Here is a 24,112-nt window from a genome sequence, read left to right on the forward strand (position 1 = left end):
AAAGTCGTCTTTATGAAACAATCATCGTATAATCTTCCAAATTTAGGAAGAACCGTCTTCGGTTTGCATCTCCTTGCCGGCCTTCTCCAGTTCATCAACATCTTTAAAACCTCTAGATGGGAAGGAAATGTGATGTTTCGTTTGACCTGGCATGACATTAATGCATAACGCTGAAGTAAAGGAATGCCATGGTCACGCCTAGATTGCTTGACTCCGTGAGAGCAGGATCATATGATTTGTCATTTCAAGTTCACTTAACTTTATTTTTATTTATTTTTTTAAAGATTTATTTACTCATGAGAGACACAGAGAGAGGGAGAGGCGGGCTCCCTGCAGGGAGCCCGACATGGGACTCAAATCCCAGGACTCCAGGATCACCCCGTGGGCTGAAGGCAGGCACTTAACTGCTGAGCCACCCAGGGATCCCCAAATTCACTTAACTTTAAAATAACTTGAAATGTTAATGTTAAAATAACATTGAAACTGTAAATGTAGAATGTTACGTCATATCAAATAACTTGAGTGGGACTTGCAGAAGCATCTATATAGTACACATACAGAGACATTGATACATAGATGCATCTGCATTGCTGTTATTGAAATAATACTCAAATGAAGGAAAATTTAAATTGCTGGGGGGAAAAGCAAATGTGATTCATTTGGGAAATAGCTATACTTTTAAAGATGAATTAGATTTTATAATTTGAATAATGTACAGGGGATTGAACCTAGTGCCATTATTATTGCAAATAAGTGCAGGAGATGTGACAGTGACACTGTGTGATGTGTCCACAGGAAGCAGCACAGTGTTTCAAACCAGGACACGAGCCTATCCAGGCCTTTTTTTTTTTTTTTTTTTTTTAAGATTTTATTCATTTTTTCGTGAGAGACTCACAGAGAGAGGCAGAGACACAGGCAGAGGGTGAAGCAGGCTCCCTGCGGGGAACCCAATGGGGGACTCGATCCCGGGACCCCGGGGTCACGCCCTGAGCCGAAGGCAGGCGCTCAACCACTGATCCCCCCCATAATCCCCCCAGGCGTCCTGAGCCTATCCAAGCCTTAACCGCAGTTCCAGAGGGAGAGGTGACCGGCTCAAGCACGGGTGACCTTGGTGAGACATTCACCCACATGCCTCCTCCCTTTTCTACCTTCTTTTATAATTTAGCTTTGTCTCTCCCCAGTGGCTTCTGTTTTATCCACAATCCAGGAAAAAGGAAAATAAAAGGAAGTGAAGGGAGGAATTGAATTGCAGGGAGTAGTGAAGGAACTCTCACTTTCCAGCAGAGGGAAGATCAAGGACAACGAAAGGTGGGAAAAGTTGAAAGGAAGCGGGGACCCTGCAGGGAGGAGGCAGGACAGCAGAACAGAAGGGCCGATGTCTTCCCTTTGTACACTTGAAGTTCAAGGACCTTTCTCGTTCCACCCCACCATGTGCCCCTGTCCCAGGGCGTCTTCTGCTCGGTAACCGATGAGAGGAGCACATCTGGTGCTGCCTGGGGGAGAGATTATCTCGGGAATGGTATTCTGCGGAAGGAAGGTTATGTCCTCTTGGGGGCCCCTTCTTGGGATGCGAAGGAGTGGTTCCTGCAGTAGAATCCAGAACTTTTCAGGACGCCTGGGGAGCTTAGCGGTTGAGCGTCTGCCTTCAGCTCAGGACGTGACCCCGGGGTCCTGGGATCGAGTCCTGCATCGGGCTCCCCATAGGGAGCCTGCTTCTCTCTGTGTGTGTCTCTCATAAATAAATACAAATCTAAAAAAAAAAAAATAAGTCTGACCTTTTCTGAGCCCATCAGGCCACCATGACTAGGGTCTTTGCTGTCACCTGATTACCGCCGTGACTCCACTGTCGCCTAGACAGCTAGACCGTTGACCATCTTGGCTGGAAACGGTGGGAGCCCCTGGGAGCCCCTCTGCCCCCACTACTGTGGCAGGTTGACAGGTGACACAGGCAGGATCCAAAGATCAAATAGGCAAATGGACACAGTGGTCGGGGCGTCGGGTCTGCCCAAGTCTGGGGGCGCATCATGACCTCGGGCTGTGTTTCCACTATTCCTGTCGAGGGTTCCGCAAACCACCAGGATGATTTGGCCACAAAGCTGCCCTTGGGTGTTAGAGGACAGGATTTGTGCAAAGCAGCCTGCCCTGCTGGTCAGCTGTGGCCGGAGAAAACCGTTTGCAGAAGGAGCTGGAGACGCTGAACTTTGGATTCGCTCTGAAGCTCTCACCACATCCTTTTGGCCTGACTTCATGGCCCGGAGGTTTCCTTTGCCGCATCTTGATAGGCTTAGAGACTGCCCCGGGGCCGCTATTTCAAAGGAGAAACTTCTCTTCCATCCAGCCTGTGATTTCCCCTGCCCGGGGCTCCGGCTCCCGGGGTGCCGCCCCTGCCTCGGGGTGGGGGTGTTTCTGCTCCTTCACGGGCCTCCATCAGGGACGGTGTCCGCCAGATTCCTTGGCAAGAGTCCACCGAAGAGTCACTTTCAGCTTTGTTTGCGGTTCGCAGACTCAGTTGGCATTTCCCGCGCCTCCGGGGATTCGGGGATCCTGGGGGGAGAGGCCCGGGTGCGAGGCGGGTTCCTGCCACTCAAGGCAAGAAGTCTGGGCGCTGGTGGGCGACACCCAGGCCTCAGCTGGCCCGTCCAGAGTTAGAGGACTCACTGGGGGGGGAGGGGGGCACGAGTGTCACAAGAGCAGCACCAGCCTGGAGCTTTGGCCCTGGGAAGAGATGCACGAGCAGGGCGTCTGGGAGGAGCTGTGGGAGCACGAGCCTCGGCCTGGCTTGCAGAACAGGTAAGACTCAGGGAAGCACCGGCGGAAGGTGAGCACCGGCACAGGAGTCGGGACAAGGTGACCAACTGGGCACAGTGGGCCTCCGGACATTCCTGCTTTTAAGTGACAGCTCCCGTCCTGGGAAGGCCCCTCCATGTAAGCAAAGGGGGACCCCCTGGCAGGAAGGCAGAGTGCCACGTGGCCCCCGTGCTGAGGCCACAGCTAGCAGCTCTGTCTGCCTTTGGGAGGAATGACAGGAAGGCTTTTTTTTTTTTTTTTAATGCTCCAGGGGATCCCTGGGTGGCTCAGCGGTTTAGCTCCTGTCTTCAGCCCCGGGGCGTGATCCTGGAGACCTCGGATCGAGTCCCATGTCGGGCTCTCTGCATAGAGCCTGCTTCTCCCTCTGCCTGTGTCTCTGCCTCTCCCTCTTTGTGTCTCTCATGAGTAAATAAAATCTTTTAAAAAATAAAAATAATAATAAATTTAAAAAATACTCCGGAGGGGTGCCTGGGTGGCTCTGTGGTTGAGCATCTGCCTTTGGCTCAGGTCGTGATCCCGGGGTCCTGGGATTGAGCCCCGTCTCAGGCTCTCTGCTCAGTGTGGAGCCTGCTTCTCCCCGCCCCCACCCCCCACTCATGTGCTCTCTCTCTCTGAAATAAAACCTTTTTTTATATTCCCCAAATGAATGAGACCATATAACGTTTGTCCTTCTCCGATTGACTTACTTCACTCAGCATAATCCCCTCCAGTTCCATCCACGTTGAAGCAAATGGTGGGTATTTGTCGTTTCTAATGGCTGAGTAATATGTTGGCAATCAAACTCCAATAAAAAAATATATACAAAACAAAAATAAATTAAAAAATAAAAATAAATCTTTTTTAAAAAAAGAATATAAAATTCTGAGTATTCACTTACAAGGATAAAAATCATCTTTCCTACACAGAACATCCATTGAGTAGTAGAAATGAGCCATCATGGATACTTTTGCATCTTTGCAAAAGTTAAATGAGCACATTTAACCTCAAAACACAATTTTTAGGCTTGTTTTTGTATCTTCCCCTCTCCAAGTACCTTGGCCGACTTAACTGAGGCTGAGACCCTCAGTTGGAGTCCGGGGTTACGTGACCGTGATCAAAGTCCTTAAGGAACAGAAAGTTTCCCATGAGAAGCATTTGTCTGAATTATTCTTTCCACAGTGACTATTCCTGAGAGTAGGTTTAGAAAAACTCTAGATTGCTTCAAATCAATTCCAGCTGCAGAGACTCCAAAAACCACTAGATCTTCAACCAACCTAGCCAGGAAGGTAGCAGGTAGAAATGTCAACTTCATGCTTGTGTGGAGGCAAAAAATACCACCACACCTCCAGATGCTACATGTATGTGTAAGGCAGGAAGGACAAAGGTGTCCACTCTACTGTATTAGAAACCTTGCTGTCCTTCCTATAATCCCTCTGGCAAGCTTTGCTTGACATCTCATTGATCAGAAAGGGGTCCCCTGGATCCCCCCCCGCCCCCATCTACAGATATGGCTCGTAAAGTACCTACTGACTTTCCATCCTCTCGGGGGTCAGCAAACTCTTTCAGTCAAGACTAGGACAGCAAGCATCTTACCCAATAACTACGCAGCTTCATTATAGTGCAAAAGTAGCCGTAGATAACTGTAGATGAATGAATGTGGCAGTGCTCCAGTAAAACTTTATTTATGGACATGGAGTTTTGAATTTCATGTAATTTTCATGAAATATTCTTCCTTTGATCCTTTTTTCTTTAGCCATTTAAACTCTTCAACCATGGAAAGCTAAAACCATTCCCAGTTCACAGGCTATATAAAAACAGAAGGCTGACCCGATTTGGTTTGCGGATCCCAGAGGAGGGTGAGGATGGTTTTGGGGGGCACACCATAGTGCTGCCGCAAATACACTCTGTACCTGGAATGTAGAGTAGTGGAAAGTGATGAGAAGCTCAAACTACCAAGCCAAACCTTAATTTTCCTGAGGTCAGCAAGCAAACTTTACTTCCAAATGTTCTTTGTCATGAACACATTAAACCTACCAGATGCCTTTAACTCAGAAAATCTGTATTGCTGATACCCAGGAGATCTTTATATATTTCTACATATTTTGTTTTAAATTGCCCTCTAATGACTGTAAAACTGGATCAGACCTACATGAGCAAACTTTAGAATGGAGTCTAGAACTGTAACCAGAAAGTCATGGACTCTGTTATGCAAACATTTGCATAATTGCTCAAAGATCTGTCTGTCTGAGCTTTGTGAAAATTCAGAGATAATGCCATGCTACATACTAGTTAAAACAGAGTGATAGCTTAGATAGGTTGACCTAATGATTGTTCTTTTTTGAAACTATTCCTAAAACATTACCTTTTTATTCCCTTAGAAACATTCTATTCGCTTTTGAACTTTACTTTTAAAATTATTTATCATTAAATGTATAACTATGCTGAGTGAGCGTGTATGTATTATATACGTAGTATATAATAAAAGTATTAAAAAAGTATAATATACGTATACGTATTATATACGTATTATATACGTAGTATATAATAAAAGTATTAAAAAAAGTATATAAAAGTATTATATAGGTAGACCCGTCTACATAGAATACAGCCTAAGCATAATATATGGACTAGATATATATGCATCTCATTACATATCTACTGTATACATTTATGTGCATTAGCACCGTCTCCTTCCTAATTAGAGAAATTTGAGTAACGTAGCTGAAGAGCCTAGGGATTCAGCATGGATCCAGATGCTCCAATGATATCATCAGGACTCAATCTTGCTCCACTTCTCTCTTGTCTCCACTCTGTTGACTTCACTGTCAGACTCCCTTGCAGGCACACACCTTACCAGGTCAGCACTCCCAAGGGAAAAAGAACTGCTCTTTTTCCTAGAATTGGGTCTCATTGAATTGACTTGGATCATGTGTCCCTCCCTGAACACATCCTGTGGTCAAGAGTTTGGAATATGCTGCCTCGCCTGGGCTCCCCTAGAGACGGAGAGCTAGCAGGGCCTGCTGGCTGGCTGAACCACGGACAGAGAATAAAGGATAAGCGGTTCTCCAAGGGAATCAAGGTGAATGGATTCCAGGAAGACAAAAATAATCATCGGCCACGATAACATTAACACTTGACTTTTCACAAAGGAGTCAGGGCATGAATAAGAAATGGGAAAAGCCACGGGAAAGCAGGGAAAGTAGTTTTCTGGTAAACTGGGCAAGGTCAGTGGTTCATAGTCTTGACCATGTAGCAGAAAAATCTAGGTGGTTAACAACAACCACAAAACAGATTTCTGCACCTTACCCCAGACAAATGGAAGCAGAATCTGGGAAAGCCTGGTCTGGGACGCTGCAGCTTTTTCCACCACCACAGGCAGTAGATACGCGGCTTATTTATAGACGTGCCTTGGGAACTACTGTGCAGGGTCGCAGCCCAGTAGGGCTAAGCTGCCTTAGCAAAACCCCCCGCAAACCACCGAGGCAGGGAGAGATTAATTTCTTTCTCACATGACAGTTCGGAGTGAACAGTCGGGGAGGGTGGCTGTGCTTATGCAAAAGCAAAAAGTTCCTCCCGTTTGTGGCCCTGCCCTCCCCTGGGGCGTTGTCCCTGTTTGTGCAGTGGAAGCCGCAGGGGCCCCCCCACATCCCAGCCCGCGGGGAGAACAGATGAGGGCACGGGGGCATTCAAGCCAAGGCTCCCAGCGCACAGTCACTGCCATTATCATCACATTGGCCGCAACTTGGTCATTCGGCACAGCGGCCGCAGGGGACGCTAGGAGCGCAGGTGTCCCTCCCAAGGTGTACATCCACAGCTCCAATTCTTGCTTCTAAAAACACAGCCTCCTCCGCCTGTGTCTCTGCCTCTCTCTCTCTCTGTGACTATCATAAATAAATAAAAAATTAAAAAAAAATAAAATAAAAAATTTCCTTTTAAAAATAAAAAAATAAAAAAATAAAAATAAAAACACAGCCTCACACGGACGGTGAGTAGCTGGGTGGGCCAGTGCCCGGCTGCGATCGGACGCCCACGGGTGAAACGGTTATTACTTTCACGTAAAGGTGACGAATTGGATCACACTCTTTACTTCTTCGTGAAACTCCTCTGAAGTGAGAATAAAGGAATCAAAGTGGTGAACAGTCAAAGAGAACAGGGGAGGAGTCGGGGGAGCAAGTGATGTCAAAACGATTTTGCAAAATGGAAAACAGATGGGCAAGTGGGAAGTGGCTTGGCTCAGCAGAAAAAGCAGAATCTTGGGGCCAGAGAGAGAGGAGGGCAGAGCCTGGTCCCGAGCAATGATTCTCGTTTGCAGGATCTCGGGAAGGCCGCGCCACGGAGGGCGCCAGCTGGCTGAAGCCGGGCGTGGAGGGGATCAAAACCAGAGTCGCCAAGAATCTCTTTAAGGAACAGACTCTCAGGTTCCCTGCCCTAAGTCCAGCAGCTTGTCCATCCCACTACCTGAGCAGAGCACAAGTTCTGTTCTTGGAAATTCTAGAGAAATGTTCAGCCCTGGAATACCAGGCCCAACAGAGAGGGGTGGGGTGGTGAGGTGGCCCTAAAGCAGACTGAGCGACAGCCTCCATTCTGAATGGGAATGCCCACCCTCCTCCCCACATCGGGTTCCCACCATCCACAGCAGCCAGCTTCCTGTCACCCCAGTAGGGGAATGGATGATTCCTCTTTGGGGAAACCGACCAACCCAAGAAAGAAGACTGACGGATTCCAATTTCTGTGGGTCTCCATCTGCCACAATATACTGAGGTCCACGAGCGAATAAATAAACTATTTACACAGAGCTGCTGTCAAATCGTTTTGACATCACTTTCTCCTCTGACTCTTCCCCTGTTCTCTTTGATTCTTCACCACTTTGATTCCTTTATTCTCACTTCAGAGGAGTTTCACGAAGAAGTAAAGATGAGTGCGATCCAATCTGTCGCCTTTAAGTGAAAGTAATAAATGTTTCGTTTGTTACTGAACAAACATTCAAGAATCATGAAGGCGTTTCAGGAAAGGCTTCAATGGGAGATTTCACAAATGAGGAACACGAGAGAGAGGAAACTGGTGGAAGAAAATTTCAGAAAAGGGTCATTTATGCCTTTGGAGAGATGAGAGGAAATTTTGTAATAATAAAACAAGAACAGAATGCTATGCAAAGAAGAGTATTAGGAAAAAGAAAGTGACCTAGCTATAGAGCGTGATGGGACGAGGACAAAAGTAGGCACAGGAATTTATGAGGGAGCCAGATCCTCACACTACATAGAAGAGAGCCAGCAGATGAAGTCTCAAGTTAAAAAGTCAAGAAATATCAATTTAAGCATGTAATTGAGGGGCGCCTGGGTGGCTCAGTCAGTTACGCATCTGCCTTCGGCTCAGGTCATGATCCTGGGGCCCTGAGATTGAACCCAGGTGGGGCTCTCTGCTCAGTGGGGAGTCTGCTTCTCCCTCTCCCTCTCCCTCTGCCACTCCCCCTCGCTCATGCTCTATCTCTCTCTCTCAAATAAATAAATCTTAAAAAAAATTTTTTTAAAGCATGTAATTTAAAATGTAGGTATAAATACGCAAAGGAAAAGGTAATTGAGCTGAAAATGATTGACTCCAGAAGTGGGAATGGAGAGTGGGGTAGGTGAGGCAGAAGACTGCTGCTTTTCATTATGAGCCAGTACTTGGCACGCTGATTTGATTTGTGAATCCATGCATGTGATAACAGTAGAATACATTCTAAGACTTTTATTAGTTTTAATATTAAATAGTTTGTATATACCTTAAAATAATTAAAATATTAATATCTCATCTCAAAGACTATGTTTTCACAAGACATTGAGGTGGAAATGTATGAGAAGCTTCTATGTGAAGTATTTCATGAGAAGATACACAGATGGACTGGGGTGTAGGGGGGAAGGTAGTTTATGAGGGAACTTGCAGACTTAAGACATGAGGCATTTGAAACAGTCCAGGGACTTTCAGGAGGGAAAGTGAGAATAAATATATAAATAAATATATTTCTTAAAATATTAAGAAATCTGAGCAAACCATTATAGACTAAACTGCCAAATACCTACAGAGGGTTGGCCAATGTTGTAGAAATCATAGATGCTCCAGGTTTTTTGTTTTTTTTTTTTTTAACATTTGTTTATATATTTTAGTAATAGGAAGTCATTTTGTTTGGATAATATTAGGAAATGAAGACTTGTTTTTCCCTTTAATTCCTTTTTTTTTTTTTTTTTTAGAATCATCTTACACTTGAGATCAAAGGGCACGGAGGATTTATAATATTGGTGATTTAATTTAATTTAATTTATAAAGATTATTTATTTATTTATTCATGAGACACACAGAGAGAGGCAGAGACACAGGCAGGGGGAGAAGCAGGCTCCCTGCAGGGACACTGATGTGGGACTCAGTCCTAGGACCCCGGGGTCATGCCCTGAGCGGACGGCAGATGCTCAACCACTGAGACACCTGGGTGTCCCTCCCTTTAATCTATAACCAGAAATGCTTTGTGAAGCAGTAAGTCAGATGCTACTGACTGGCTTCTTAAGACCCTGTCTCCACCTGACATCACTGAACAGGTCAGACACTTGCGTTCTCTGTCTTATTGTAAGCTAAGAATGCCCACGTGTTCCAGTTCTGGCCAATGAAATATAGGGGGGTCCAGTTAGGGGCCTCTGGGAAGTTCTTTTCTTCCTGATAAGGAGTTGGTGCGTTGAAAGAGAGATTCCACATGGTGCCTTTGGGCGACAGGATAATGTCATTTCAGGGCCCTCTGTGGCCGTCTTGTAAGCACAAGAGCAAGGCCAAAGGAAGTTCCGAAGGCTCCAATCCAATGCCCTCGCAGCAACAAATGTTAAACCAATACCAGTAACTAATTCCTTGTTACGCAAGAATAAAAAAGCCAAGGTGAACTGGTTATGCCAGAGCAAAAGAGCCAAGTTTTCTGTTTTGTGCAACAAAATTTTTCCTGTTTTCCTTATTGGTCCAAGTATGTCGTATTTTTTTTATAGATAATAATATAATCACAGTGATTAGACAGTGTCCCTGTAGTAATTGAGCGAGGGAAGGCAAAATGATTCACTCACATCAATGTGATCACTCTCTTACATTGGAACACTTGTATGAAAGTCAACAACAGCTTTTCAAGAGGTGTGCCGGGACACACAGGTATTGCAGGTGTGATGGCTCACTGAGTCCCCCATCCCTGGGGCTCGCGGAGAGGGGGCGGGCGGGGGTGGTAGGACTCTGACTGCTGGCATCCCCGGGCCGTGCGGACTCCTGGGCTGCCTTGCCCGTTTGCCCCCAATGTGCTCTACGGACACAATCCTGCCCTGGGCGCCACGGAGTGTGATGTGCGGGGGAACCAGCTGCAGCCTCTGCACGCTGCGACCGTGGGTGCTCCCGCTCCTGGTCGGGGCAGGACGTTGTGTAGTTACTAATCCCGTCTCCAAATCCTCATCCTCGGTAGAAACTGAGTCCCTGGATAAGTTAGATGTTGTGCCTCTGCAAAACGTTGAACTGCTACGAAACGAAATTTACCGTGTAAATTAAGCTTGATTTTTAGATGTTAATCACCCGCTCTGGGTCTGGGCCGTGTTCACTTTATCTGATGATAAATCTGCTGATTTCCTTGAGTGATCAGCAAGCATTTGCTGAGTACCTGCTATGGACTCAAAGGCCTAAGAGAAAGACATTGTAACTCAAACTCCTAAGAAATAGGCCCAAAGTAGCCAAAATGAGAAAGGGGGTAAGCCTATTAGGTGTTCCTCTAAATTCCAATCTGGCCCCATGTACATGGCATCATATCTTGTTGGTTTATTGGGTTAAAACCTGCTTTAAACGGTGAAAGGGCCGGCACCTGGGGGGCTCCTGGTTGAGCCTCTGCCTTTGGCTCAGGGCGTGACCCCGGGGTCCCGGGATTGAGGCCCGTGTCCGGCTCCCTGCAAGGAGCCTGCTTCTCCCTCTGCCTGGGTCTCTCGTGAATAAAAATAAATAAAATGTTTAAAAAATAGACAGTGAGGGATCCCTGGGTGGCGCAGCGGTTTGGCGCCTGCCTTTGGCCCAGGGCGCGATCCTGGAGACCCGGGATCGAATCCCACATCAGGCTCCCGGTGCATGGAGCCTGCTTCTCCCTCTGCCTGTGTCTCTGCCTCTCTCTTTCTCTCTATATGACTATCATAAAAAAAAAAAAAAAAATAGACAGTGAAAGAGAGTAAAGTGCGGGGGTGCTGAATGGCCAGACTGAGCGCAGTCCCGATAGAAAAAAATCAAAAGACACGAGCGGGTCCCAGCAGAGTCGGGATCTGGAGCGAGGCCTGGGCTCGGGCTGTGCTGCTGGGGAGAGGCGGGTATCCCTGCGGCTCCCGGCCCCCAGGCTCGCGTCCCACTTCGCCCCGAGGCTGTGGGCAATGGGACTGGGCGTGCTGGGCGGTGGGGGCCGCGGGGCTGCCCGCGTGGGCACGAGGGTCACCGGCCGCTCCGCTGTCGCCCCCGCGGCGGGGTGGGGGGGACCAGAGAGGGCAGAGCCCAGGGCGGCGCCTGCACTGACCGCAGCAGGTGCAGCCCCGCCCCGCTTCGGGCCACGGGGAGGGGGAGGGGGAGGGGGGAGCCGGGCCTGTCCACGCGGGGGGGGGGGGGGGGGAGTCGGCCCTGCCCACGCGCGAGCCGCCTGCCTCCTGGTTTCTTCCACTTCTGGGGCAGCTCGTCCGAGACCCCGCCCCGCGCCCTGCGGTGAACCCAGAGGCGGGTTCTGCGAGGGAGGGAGGCGGGTCCGCACCTCCCTCCACGCACCGCACCGGGGAAGCCAATTTCTCCGCATCCCTAAGCCCCTGAATGACAGAGGCCAGAGACCCTCGGGGCTTGGGGCCTGCTCCCTGCGGGGTCTGCGGTGGACAAGGCCTGGACTTCAAGTGGGGTCTTCCCCTCTGACGTCTGAGGGAGTCTTATCTGGTCTTTTTTCTTTTCTTTTCTTTTCTTTTCTTTTCTTTTCTTTTCTTTTCTTTTCTTTTCTTTCTTTTTCTTTTCTTTTTCTTTTCTTTTCTTTTTCTTTTGTTTTCTTTCTTTTCTTTTCTTTTTTTCTTCTTTTCTTTCTTCTTTTCTTTTCTTTTGTTTTCTTTCTTAGCTTTTCTTTTGTTTTCTTTCTTTTCTTTTCTTTTCTTTTGTTTTCTTTCTTTTCTTTTCTTTTTTTCTTCTTTTCTTTTCTTTCTTTTGTTTTCTTTTTTTCTTTTCTTTTCTTTTCTTTTCTTTCTTTTTCTTTTCTTTTTCTTTTCTTTTCTTTTTCTTTTGTTTTCTTTCTTTTCTTTTCTTTTTTTCTTCTTTTCTTTCTTTTCTTTTCTTTTTTTCTTCTTTTCTTTTCTTTCTTTTCTTTTCTTTTTTTCTTTTCTTTTCTTTTGTTTTCTTTCTTTTGTTTTCTTTCTTTCTTTTCTTTTTTTCTTCTTTTCTTTTCTTTTCTTTTGTTTTCTTTCTTTTGTTTTCTTTTTTCTTTTCTTTCTTTTCTTTTCTTTTTTTCTTATTTTCTTTTCTTTTGTTTTCTTTCTTTTCTTTCTTTCTTTTCTTTTCTTTCTTTTCTTTAATTTTTTGTTAATTTTTTATTTATTTATGATAGTCACAGAGAGAGAGAGAGGCAGAGACACAGGCGGAGGAAGAAGCAGGCTCCATGCACTGGGAGCCTGATATGGGACTCGATCCCGGGTCTCCAGGATCGCGCCCCGGGCCAAAGGCAGGCGCCAAACCGCTGCGCCACCCAGGGATCCCTCTTTTCTTTCTTTTCTTTTCTTTTTTTCTTTTCTTTTCTTTCTTTTCTTTTCTTTTTTTTCTTCTTTTCTTTTCTTTTGTTTTCTTTCTTTTCTTTTCTTTTTTTCTTTTCTTTCTTTTCTTTCTTCTTTTCTTTTGTTTTCTTTTGTTTTCTTTCTTTTCTTTTTTCTTTTCTTTCTTTTCTTTTCTTTTTTTCTTTTCTTTTCTTTTTTCTTTTTTTTAAGACTTTATTTCCTTATTCCTGCGAGACCCAGAGAGAGGGCCAGAGACACAGGTAGAGAGAGAAGCAGGCTCCACGCAGGGAGCCCCAGGCAGGACTCGATCCCGGGACCCGGGGTCATGCCCTGGGCGGAGGCGGCGCTAAGCCCCGGAGCCCCCAGGCTCGCACGTGATGGAGACGATGCAGGTAAAGAGCGCGCTGAGGTGTTTGCTTCCCGTGGACACTGCTTCCGGGCCTGCTCCTCTCCATTCGGTTCTGCGCGTCTTTACTGTGCTAATCTAACGGTGGGAATCGCAGTCAAAAGCATCCCCTTTCTCAAAAATCATGGAACAATACACCAAAAAAGTGTGATTTTTACTACACCTAAATTGTAACTTAATATGCCTGAAAGGTTTTTGTTGTTGTTTTTTAAACATTTTTTTAAAATTTTTTTATTTATTTATGATAGTCACAGAGAGAGAGAGAGAGAAGCAGAGACACAGGCAGAGGGAGAAGCAGGCTCCATGCACCGGGAGCCCGATGTGGGATTCGATCCTGGGTCTCCAGGATCGCACCCTGGGCCAAAGGCAGGTGCCAAACCGCTGCGCCACCCAGGGATCCCCATCATTGTTGTTTTTTAGAAAAAGGCATTTATTGCATTTCAGACTATCAAGTCTCATTAAAATCCTATAACGCCATCATCTAGAAAGGCCCTTGCAGGGTTACAGTGGGCAGCTTAAAATACGAAGGGTTCTCAGTGTAGAGAGGACAGAATTAAAGTACTTTAATCTTACTGTAAGTATGGATACGACGGAGGTCAGTGAGGCTGCAGTTATATTTATCTGCCCAGGGGATTGGTTAAGCATTCAGAAAGCCTCAGCAGCCAATAAATTAAAAAAAAAAAAAAAAAGTGTCCTGTGGTTAAAGACAGTTTGTTTGGGCGATTCTTAAGGAAACTGCTGATTTTCCATTAGAGTTTATGTTTCTTTAGTAAACAGAAGACTTGCATTGGAGGACTTGAACGATTTCCACGAACTGCAGAAGTTCTTTCTCCGAAGCTTTGTGAAGTCAGAATATATTTTCCTGCTTTCCCTTCTCCCACGCAGACGTGACTTCAGTCGTCTGGACCCTCATGACATCGCATCACCAAGCTCTACCCCGCATCATAATCATTTGCGACTCTTGTCTCATTTCCTTTGCTAGATTTTTAGCTTTTTGAGGTCAGGGCTATATCTGAATACTATCGCCACTCCTCACGGTGCTGAATGAATGAAAAAAATCAGTCATTGTTGACTGATAAAGCAGAATTAAGAAGGGATCCATTGTTGCATGGAGAACTGAATGAAGGAAAAAAACATCAACAAACAGAATGGTGTTTCATCAGTGTTCACTGGAGGGGCAGCTTTCAGAACAATACACTGTGTCACAGGGAACCATAGTCCTCGATTGAGTAAGGACACGATCTCCCATTAACACACCTATTATTTTTAAGTGAATGCTCCTGACTGAACCTGGAATTAGGACATGGGGACTGTAATCCCAGCTCGGTGACTAGCAAACTGGGGACATGTGGCCAAGCTGTTTGAGCCTCTGAATATCAGTTTCCTCCTGCACACAATGAAGGGATTGAAGTCAACATTAGGTCATCCCCCAAGTTCCTTCCAGTTTTCATGTCCACTAAGTGTGGGGCTCTCTGTGTCTGTCTCAGTGTTGGAGACACAGTGGATGCTCAGGAAACACCTGTGAGTGACTCCAAGGAGTTGGTTAAGAGGTTTGATTTTGGGGGCCCCTGGGTGGCTCCGTGGTTGAGCATCTGCCTTCAGACGCTCAGGATCAAGTCATGATCTCGGGGTCCTGGAATCGAGTCCCACGTCGGGCTCCCTGAAGGGAGCCTGCTTCTCCCTCTGCCTGTGTCTCTGCCACTCTTTCTCTGTCTCTCAGGAAAAAATAAAATAAAGTAAAATAAAATAAAATAAAATAAAATAGAATAAAAAAGAAACTCTCTGGTTGGTTTTTTACCTCTGGATTTTTTTTTTTCCATCAGCTAAGAAATTTCTAAATGCTTAGGGAGCATCAAGGTTAATACTTTGTTGTTGTTTTTTTTTTTTAAGGTTAATACTTTGACAAAAAGTTTTGTTCAGCTTAGTTAGTGATATTGTATCACTTAATTTGGGGGCATGGGTAGCAGTACTACGTTTATATACAATGTCAAGGGGATACAGGAATTGTCTACCTTTCCGGTAACTTTTCTGTACGTCTAAAATTATCTTTAAAAAAAAGCTAAAAAAAAGTTTGTTAAATTGGAGAGGTTTTTTTTTTTTTTTTGGCATTTCCAGAAATGTATATTTTAACAACACATTCTTTATGGGAACACAATGCAAAACAGTAACCAATAACTGAACATAGCAACTTTTATTAAATGAACATGTTCCTTTTATATTTTTTCATGTTTTGAGCAGGTGGTTTATTTCTAACAAGCAAAATTTTTAAACATTAAAGGATACTCAGTGAAAACTTTATCTCTATTTTCAGCCACCCACCTGGTGTGTGCCCTTCCAGGGAGGTTTCATATACATCTGCATATATATCAGGGTTCTCCGGAGAAACAGAGCCAGTAGGTTACACAGTAGTCCCCCCTCATCCTCAGGGCGTGGGTTCCAAAACCTGCAGTGGGTGCCAGAAGCCGCAGATGGTACCAAACCTTAAATAGACACTGTCCTTTCCTGAGCATAGACACCTACGATAGAGTTTAATTGATGACTCAGGCCTAGTAAGAGATGAACAATGTAACTAACAATAAAATAGAACAATTATAACATGTTGTGATAGAAACCCCGTGATCCTGGTCTCTCTTTCTCTCAAAACGCCTTACCCTGCTGCCCTCCTGCTTCCTGTGATGATGTGAGGTGATAAAAGGCCCACCTGACACGATAAAGTGATGTGACGGATGTAGGCACTTGGACATACTTAGCTTTAGGCCGCTTTGACTTTCTGCCAATATATACTTTCTGGAGCACTTCTGAAAGGACTTTATATGTACCTGATGGTCCCATCCCTTCCGGATCATCTTCACTGACTTCTCTCCATGAACTTGCTGAAAGTAGAAGTAACAACCCAGCCATCCATCACTTAACTGAGGGAATGTTTAGCTTTTTTTTTTTTTTAAGATTTTATTTATTTATTCATTAGAGACACACAGAGAGAGGCAGAGACACAGGCAGAGGGAGAAGGAGGCTCCCTACAGGGAGCCCGATGCGGGACTCAATCCTGGGACCCCGGGGGTCACGACCTGAGCTGAAGGCAGACACTCAACCGCTGAGCCCCCCAAGGCGTCCCAGAATGTTTCACTTTTATTTAAGGGGAAAAAAAAGGATATTTGTGTTACAAGGGCAGGCATCTCCAGTATCCAGGCGCTCAGAATACATATTCTAGGCCTTTCTTTACTTACTGCTGTGGCTCCTGCAATGTCAGAGATCCTCCCATTCTCTTAAAAATCATTTTTATGCTCCCCTGCAGAAAAGAGCAGAATGATAAATAAACAAATACATAAGTATTGTTTTGTCAGTGACCCACTTTTCCATCTCTCATTTTGCTGACTTCTAAAACCTCTTAAATGGTTTATTTCCAGGATTGTCTGCTACTTGACACGACATTTTAAAACTTTTGTTGATCTCTTAATGCAATACTCTTCCTCCAGACCTTGCCCAAGGAAGCATTTCTTTTAAGCTCCATCACTAGGGCGCGAATGATCGATTCTCTAGTAGAAAAACACTACGAAGCCGCCGTTAGGGAACTCCCCCGCCGCCACTGCAATGCCAAAGCGACTCGAATCATTTCCTTTTTCTTTTTTTTTTCTCCCCCCATCAGTAATAGCTCCTTGTTCTCATCACACCGGCCTCTTTAATACAGGAAGGCCGCCTCTCCGAGGGGGCGCGTGGGCCCATTGGTCCGTGGACCCTCCACCATCCGTTCAGCTGCTCCTCCAGCTGCCGTGATGGGGCGTCTCCTGGGTGCCAGGGGGAGTCCGCTCTCGGCTGAGCTTGAGATCACCGGGACAGTGTGGAACTCGTGGCCTTGGACAGGAGTTGCTGGGACAGGCTGGAGGGGTAGGGGGGCGGATAGGTCAGGTTATCAAGGGGCAGAGGGTGCCCAGGGGAAAGTCGATTTCTCTTTAGTGGCCGCGGTCCTTGTGCATTTACCATCCCTGAAGCAGAAGTGCCACGCGCACGTGCTAGGAACCGGTGAGCACAAGCTGTGAAGGTGAGGACGGTTGTGGCTCCCAGCTCAGCAGCCTCCTTGCATAGCTGTTTAATCGGGGCATTTAGGGCGCAGCTTCAGATATTCCGACTGCATCTTGTCTGTCAAACTGACAGCACGTGGAGGTCGGTTCCCCAGAGATCGCGCTCGCTCCCTCCTGCCCTGTAGCGTCGGAGAGGGGATAACTGGACCATGCCCCACTTCCACGCAGACGGAGATCGCGGGGCTCAGAGACTCAGGGCTCTGCTCCGGCGGGCGGGCGCGTGTACCAGGGCCGCCACAGCCGAGTGCCACGAACTGGGCGCCTTCTGAGGACAGATTTCATTGCTCCGCAGCCGGGGAGGCCAGAAGGCCCAGATCAAGGTGTCGGCAGCGCCACGCTCCCTCCCCAGCCTGGAGGGGAGACTCCTCCCTTGCTTCTTCCTGCTTCTGTGGGCGGCCAGTGATCCTCAGTGTTTCCTGACCTGCGGTGACCTGGGTCTGATCCCCGCCTCTGTCATCCCATGGCGTTCTCCCTCTATGTCTCGGTCTAGATGTCCCTCTTCTTACAAGGACCCCAGTCAGATTAGGGGCCATGCCAATGACCTCATCTTAACTTGAGTATATCGGCAAAGGCCTAGGTCCAAACACATCACCCCTAATGGTTGGGTAGGAAATCTCATGTAGCACTGGGAAAATAATGCCTGCCAATCAACTATTTCTTAAATGAGTTCATATGTGTGTCTCCCGGACCTCTTGTTAAAATGCAGATTCTCGTTTATTAGGTCTGAGGTGAGTCCTGAGAATATGAATTTTTTATAAAGATTTTATGTATTTATTCATGAGACAGAGGCAGAGACACAGGCAGAGGAGAAGCAGGCTCCCTGTGGGGAGCCTGATGCAGGACTCGATCCCAGGACCCCGGGGCCACGGCCTGAGATGAAGACAGACGCTCAACTGCTGAGCCCCCCAGGCGTCCTGAGAATGTGCATTTCTAACATGCTACTAATAATGCCAATGCTGGGCCAAGAGCACAGCTAGGAGTAGCAAGAACCTATTCCTGGGCTGCCCAACACTGTAGCCACATGTGGGTATTTGAGTTTAAAATTGAATGAAGGCAGCCCAGGTGGCTCAGCGGTTTACCGCTGCAGCCTTCAGCCCAGGGCCTGATCCTGGAGTCCCAGGATCGAGTCCCGCATCGGGCTCCCTGCATGGAGCCTGCTGCTCCCTCTGCCTGTGTCTCTGCCTCTCTCTCTCTCTGTCTCTCATGGATAAATAAATAAAATCTTTTAAAAAATTGAATGAAGATTAAATTAAATAAACAGATGAGGTCCCTCAGTCTCATTAGCCACGTTTCAAGTGCTCAGCAGACACACGCAACAGTAGCTACCCTACTGGATGGTGCAGATATAAAAACGTTTCCACCATCACAGAAAGTTCTAGTGGATGGTGCTGCTCTAGAGCGGTGGTTCTCCAGGGAGATCCAAGGGCCACCTGGGAAACTGCTGCTAATGCAGACGCTCAGGTCCCACCCAGAGCTACTGAATTGGCAAATCTGGAAGTGGGGCCAGGCGGCGTGTGTGAGCAAGACCCTAGGTTGGCTCTGTAAGGTGCATGTTCAAGTTTAAGAGCTAGTTCTCTTCAGTGCTTCTTTTCCATCTTTTTATATGGACATAACAAGGGTCTGAAACACCTGACCGTGACTGCATAAAGACCAGTTGGTGAGGCCATCAGGGGAATGATTACCCTGTAGTATCAGCGGTGAGGAAGTAGCCTCGCTGGCCGTCACCGGGCCCATCTGTCCCCCGCGGAGCTTGAGCCGAGGACCGGCGTGCAGATGGTTTGTTTGGGGCTATGACCCCGGGACCAGGAGCATGAAGAAGACGCAAGTCACGGCTCATCCTGCAGAGGGGCCTCTGGGGAACCTTGAGGCCGAGTGCCCGCTGTGTGCAGCGGGAAGGGAAACTACCCCAGTGCCCATGGCGGGGGGGGGGGGGGAGCGGGAAGCCTGCCCCATCTGCCTCCAGGGGGTTCCTGCACCGAGGCCGGGGGAGGCCGGGGGAGGCTGGAGTCCCTGGGCAGGGCAGGGCAAGAGGGCCCCACAAGGCCGGGGTCGGGGTCGGGGCGCCTGGCAGGTCGGCCTGGGGCACAGGGGGCGGCGACCAGCCTTGAAATGGGGGGGGGGGGCTGGGTCCGCTAAGCGGCCAGCTCGGTGGGGCTCCGGGCGACCTTGGGTTGTGGGCTCTGCTCCGCCGCCACTGCAGACACCCCTGCCCCTCACCCTGCACCCCCGCGCTTGCAGATAAACAGATCTGAAAATAAATAAATAAAACACAGGGAGGAGCGTCCAGGAAGCCTTTTCTCTTAGTCACGGGTAGCGTACAGAAATGTCCCCTGCAGAAATGTCCGCGAAGCCGTAGGGCTGCCTGGCACACAACAGGTGCCCCAGGCAGTCACCCACTCCCCTGGGCCGCCTCTCACCCCGAGCTTCCAGCTCTCAGCAGCCCGCAGACCCCCGATCCCCGCGTCAGCATGAGGAGCAACCCCCAGGACCCCGGTGGCAGAGGAGGAGAACAGCCACCCTGAGGCCCCATCGTCAGGGACAGGGCCTCCAGAGGACCCCGACTGTCCCTCCGGCCCGACACCCGCCCCAGGAGCTGCGGGGGACCCGCACACCATCCACACCCCTTGTGGTTGTGACTGTGGACTTTAACCCTCTGAGTCTCTCACACGAGGTTAGGCTGTAGGACCCAACCAAAGGCATCGAGGCCCGCACAGGTGGGAAGGTCCTGGTGGCAGGTGTCCCCAGGGCTGATTGTCATCCCGCAGGAAGTTGGCTTTTGGACCCGGAAAGCAGCAGTTGGTGACACGCCCTCAGCTTCCAAGGAACATGCTGCTTCCTTGGCTGCCTTGCCATCCTCCCATTTTCTGTCTTGCGCTCATCCATCTACCGTGGGGCAGGCACCTGGGGTCCCTCTTGCTCCTCCACTGTGTCCAGAACCCTAGAGGCAGCTTCCAGAAGCTTCTCTTTCTTTATCTGCAAACTGGAGATGAGAAGTTCTGCTTCCCAAGCCCTTGTCACAATTGAGACCGTGTCTGGGAAAGCTCTTTATTCGGAACCTACCAACACTAAGGTTTAATAAATATTCACTCGACTCCAGAATCTTCTAGTTCTTTCTCTTCTTTATCTTTCTCCATCCCTCCTTTTCCCCTCTCGTCTTTCTCCCCCTCCATCCCCTCCCCACGTGCTGCCTTTCTTTCCTGCTGACTGGCCTCTCCGCAGGCTCCGCGGCACACTTTCCTTCACCTCCCTTGTGAAACGCAGTCGTAGATTCCTGATCAGGAAGGATGGTGGCAATGGGGCAGGACCCTACTTGCCCATTTTATCAGCAAAGCCTAATAGGAAATAAGAATGACGGCTGTTAAAAATATATATAAAGAGCTCCGTGTCATCCAGTATGAGAACTTCGATATATCCACGTCATGAAAATACACCTCCCTGTCTCAGATGATCCTCTCGTGTGCACACCAGCTGCACACTCAGGGTTGGGTCAGCAGGCAGGAGACCAGGAGTAGCAAACAGGTGGCCTCCATCTACACCTGCTCCCCAGACCAGGTCTATGTGGGCACAAGGGTTTTACATGGAAACTTTGTCCTATAAATCCCAGTTCCTAGCATCTTCCGAAAAATGAGAAAACCTGGCAATCCTGGGTGCCCACTTCTGCATGCCCACAATCGTCAGGAGATGGGTTGTAGGTGTACCCACTAGAGAGGGTTCTATATTTTACCCGCATCCCAGGTACTTCCCAGTGTGAGGACTGGGCTGATGTCACTTATCTGTTGTCTGCCTGGAGCTCTGAAAGCATTTCGGTTCAGGAGATCTGTGTTCTCCTTCCCCTACAGCCTGTCCTGCGGGACAGGTAGGGGACTAGAGGAAAGTAGGACAAGAGAGAAGACACTCTAGGTTTCTTGTTGTTTGGGTTTTTTTTTTTTTTTAAGGTTTTATATATTTATTTGAGATACAGGGAATGTGTGAGGGTGCATGGAGGGCAGGGCATGCAGGGAGGCAGAGGGAGGGGGAGAAACACTCCCTGCTGAGCAGGGAGCCCAAGGTGGGCTCGATCCCAGGACCCCAGGATCATGATCTGAGCTGAAGGCAGAGGTTTATCAACCAACAGAGCAGCCCAGGCACCCCCCGAGGCTCCTTTTTAATTGTGGTAAAATAAACAACACAAAAACTGTTACTTAGCCATTTTTAAGTGTACGACTCAGTGGCATTAATGACATTCTCAGTGTTGTGGACGCATCACCACTATATCCCCGAAACTCTTCACTACCCCAAAGAGAAACTCTGTACCTATTAAGAAGAACCCCACCCCCACCCCCAATTCCTTCCCACTCGCTCAGCGTCTGGAAAGCTCTAGACTACTTCCCGTCCCCATCAATTGGCCTACCCTAGGTACCTCATCCAAGTGTAATCACACAATGTCCTTGCGTGTCTGGCTTATTTCGCTTAGCATGACGTTTTCCGGGTTTCTCCACATTGCAGCAGGTGTCTATTCTTTTTTTAAAAACATTTTTTAAAATGTTTTATTTATTCATTCATGAGAAACACACAGAGAGAGAGAGAGGCAGAGACACAGGCAGAGGGAGAAGCAGGCTCCATGCAGGGAGCCCGACGTGGGACTCGATCCCGGGTCTCCAGGATCACGCCCCGGGCGGAAGGCAGCGCTAAACCGCTGGGCCCACCCGGGCCGCCTACAGGTGTCTATTCTTCATTCCTTTTGATGGCTGAACAAAATGCCATCGTGTGGATATAGCACATTTCGTTTATCCATTCACCCCTTCATTGGCACTTGGGTGGCTTCCACCTTTTGGCTCCTGTGACTACGTGGCTTTGAACATGGGTGTGCAAATATCCTTTCGAGTCTCTTTCAATCCCTTGGCGTATATATATCTAGGAATGGACCCGTAGATGACACGGCAATTCTAAGTTTAGCTTCTTAAAGGAACCACAAACTGTTTCCCACGGTGACCACATCATTTTATCTTCCCACCTCTGAACTTGAAACAACCAATCATATTCAAGTGGAAGAGAGTCATGTTTATCTCCTTGTTCTTCCCCATTTTCCCTAAAAGTACATGTTAACTGTTGGCTTTTCAAAAGACCACCAGAGAGATCTGTTGACCAGTCAAAACCATTTTATTAAGCCAATTACAGGAAGTTGTATTACTATATCTTTATTTTATTTTATTTTTTATTTATTTATGATAGTCAAAGAGAGAGAGAGACAAAGGCAGAGACATAGGCAGAGGGAGAAGCAGGCTCCCTGCACCGAGAGCCCGACGTGGGATTCGATCCCGGGTCTCCAGGATCGCGCCGTGGGCCAAAGGCAGGCGCCGAACCGCTGCGCCACCCAGGGATCCCTACTATATCTTTAAAGGTGTTAGCATAGTCCCAGAAAGGGAAAGGCAATGGGGGGTGTCTGGTCTCAGCGACTTTAGGGCAGGTCTTGGAAGCTGAGTCACTGGTGGGCACTGATGGCTTTGGGTTGGTGGGCACCAGGAAGTGAGCATCTTGAGGCCAATCTTCATTAAAAAAGAAAAAAAAAAAAAAGCTGTTGGTCTTGATAAGAAAGCTCTTCTAGTTAGCTCACAGTCTTATCTTCCAGAAGCAAATATGTATTTACTGGACCAAGTAGATAAAGTAGTTTTTGATGTGGGGACAGCATGCCCTGGCCCAGTATTGTGTAGCACAGGCACAGCAAATGCTGTTGGTCTCCACTTTTTTTTTTTTTGGAGACAATTCACAGCATTTATTCAAGTTAATTCATTTCATTCAATAATCTGCCATATTGTTGCTGTCACCGTTAATGTTACCGTCATTACTATTTCTCTTTCCAGAGGACCATGCTTTTAAAAAAAAATCTGTCTGGGATTTCCATGATATTTAACTCTACGATTAAAAATCTTTTTCTTTTCACGGGTAAGGAAGGAAGACTCCGTCCTTTCATATCTCGGATCCACTGAGTGAAAGGCACAGCAGGAAAAGCAGCGATGGAGGGACCATCGGCCAGAGAGCTGGGATGAGCTGTCAGGTGGCCATCGTCACCCTTCAGGCCAGGTCTCTAACCCTAGATCAAGAAGAACTTCTGGGCTCTCTGGAATCCAAACTTGTGAATGTTTTGCTTTAATATTATAGAAACCACGTGCCCAGTGTTCTCAGTCTGGTCAGCCGTGGAGGTCATGGGTCTCCCCTCCTTTCCTCGGTCAGAAAACTGACACACACACAGTCCCTCTCCTGCCCACACCCTCCGAACCTCCACTTAGTCAAAACCTGGCAAAGAACGATGAGAAAAACTGGGCCAGCTTCACAAGACTCCGCATTGTTTAGAGACACAGGGGAAAAAGGAGCATGTTTGTTCACTCTAATCTGATGGGCAGTTGTGTGAGTTGTTGTTTCGATCCTTACGGGCTGTGGTATGGATTGCAATTCCTACATTTTTAAAATAATAAAATCAGAATTTCACAACGGGTTTTTTGTTTGTTTGTTTTTTGGTGTGTTTTTTTTTTTTTGGTTTTTTGTTTTGTTTTGTTTTTTTGCCAAAGGGCCACAATGATGGGCTAGATTTTGTGTTAAATATAACTTTGAGTTTCCGACCGCCCATCGAAACCACCAGCGAGAAGTCAAAGAAAATTGTGTCGGTCAGAACTCCTTGGGAAGGTACTTTGCTTATTGGAAGGAGATATTTCCAGAAGCACCTTGGGCTGAGAGGGTGGGGTCCCAAGAAGACTACTCAAGAGCCCTAATGAAGTTAGCTGCTTTTCACGGAGCCTCAGTGGCGTTAAGGGGAGGCCAGCTGTGCAGCGGAGCTGTGAATCGCTTTTGTGCGTGTCGGTTTGAGAGCAGAAGCGAGAGGAGAGGAGACTCACTCCGCTCCGTGTAGGAGAAGGAGGAGGCCAGGCGAGGTTGGGCCTTGGAAGGAGAGAGAGGGCGACAGTCGTCAGCCACGGAACATCAAAGAGCAGATGGAAATGAAATAGTTCGTGTTTGCTGTAACGTATGTGATTGCGAATTCAAGGCTGACGCGTCAAAGGCGTTTGGGGCCACATTTGGGGCCACATACTTGTTCCCTGAGGGGGCTG

The 24,112-nt window shown here is 47.6% G+C and overlaps 1 protein-coding gene across 1 annotated transcript in view; it reads left to right on the top strand.

The window, feature by feature from the left end:
* MOGAT1 (monoacylglycerol O-acyltransferase 1) overlaps positions 1-13,927 on the top strand; it is a 53,010-nt gene extending 39,083 nt beyond the window's left edge. The window contains exon 7 of the mRNA XM_041737631.1: positions 13,722-13,927. Within this exon, the coding sequence (XP_041593565.1) occupies positions 13,722-13,842 (121 nt within the window). The 3' untranslated portion in view covers positions 13,843-13,927. The remainder of the gene's footprint in view (positions 1-13,721) is intronic.
* Positions 13,928-24,112: the final 10,185 nt, after the last annotated feature.

This window comes from Vulpes lagopus, chromosome 22 (genome assembly GCF_018345385.1).
Source record: "Vulpes lagopus strain Blue_001 chromosome 22, ASM1834538v1, whole genome shotgun sequence".
Taxonomy (NCBI): domain Eukaryota; kingdom Metazoa; phylum Chordata; class Mammalia; order Carnivora; family Canidae; genus Vulpes; species Vulpes lagopus.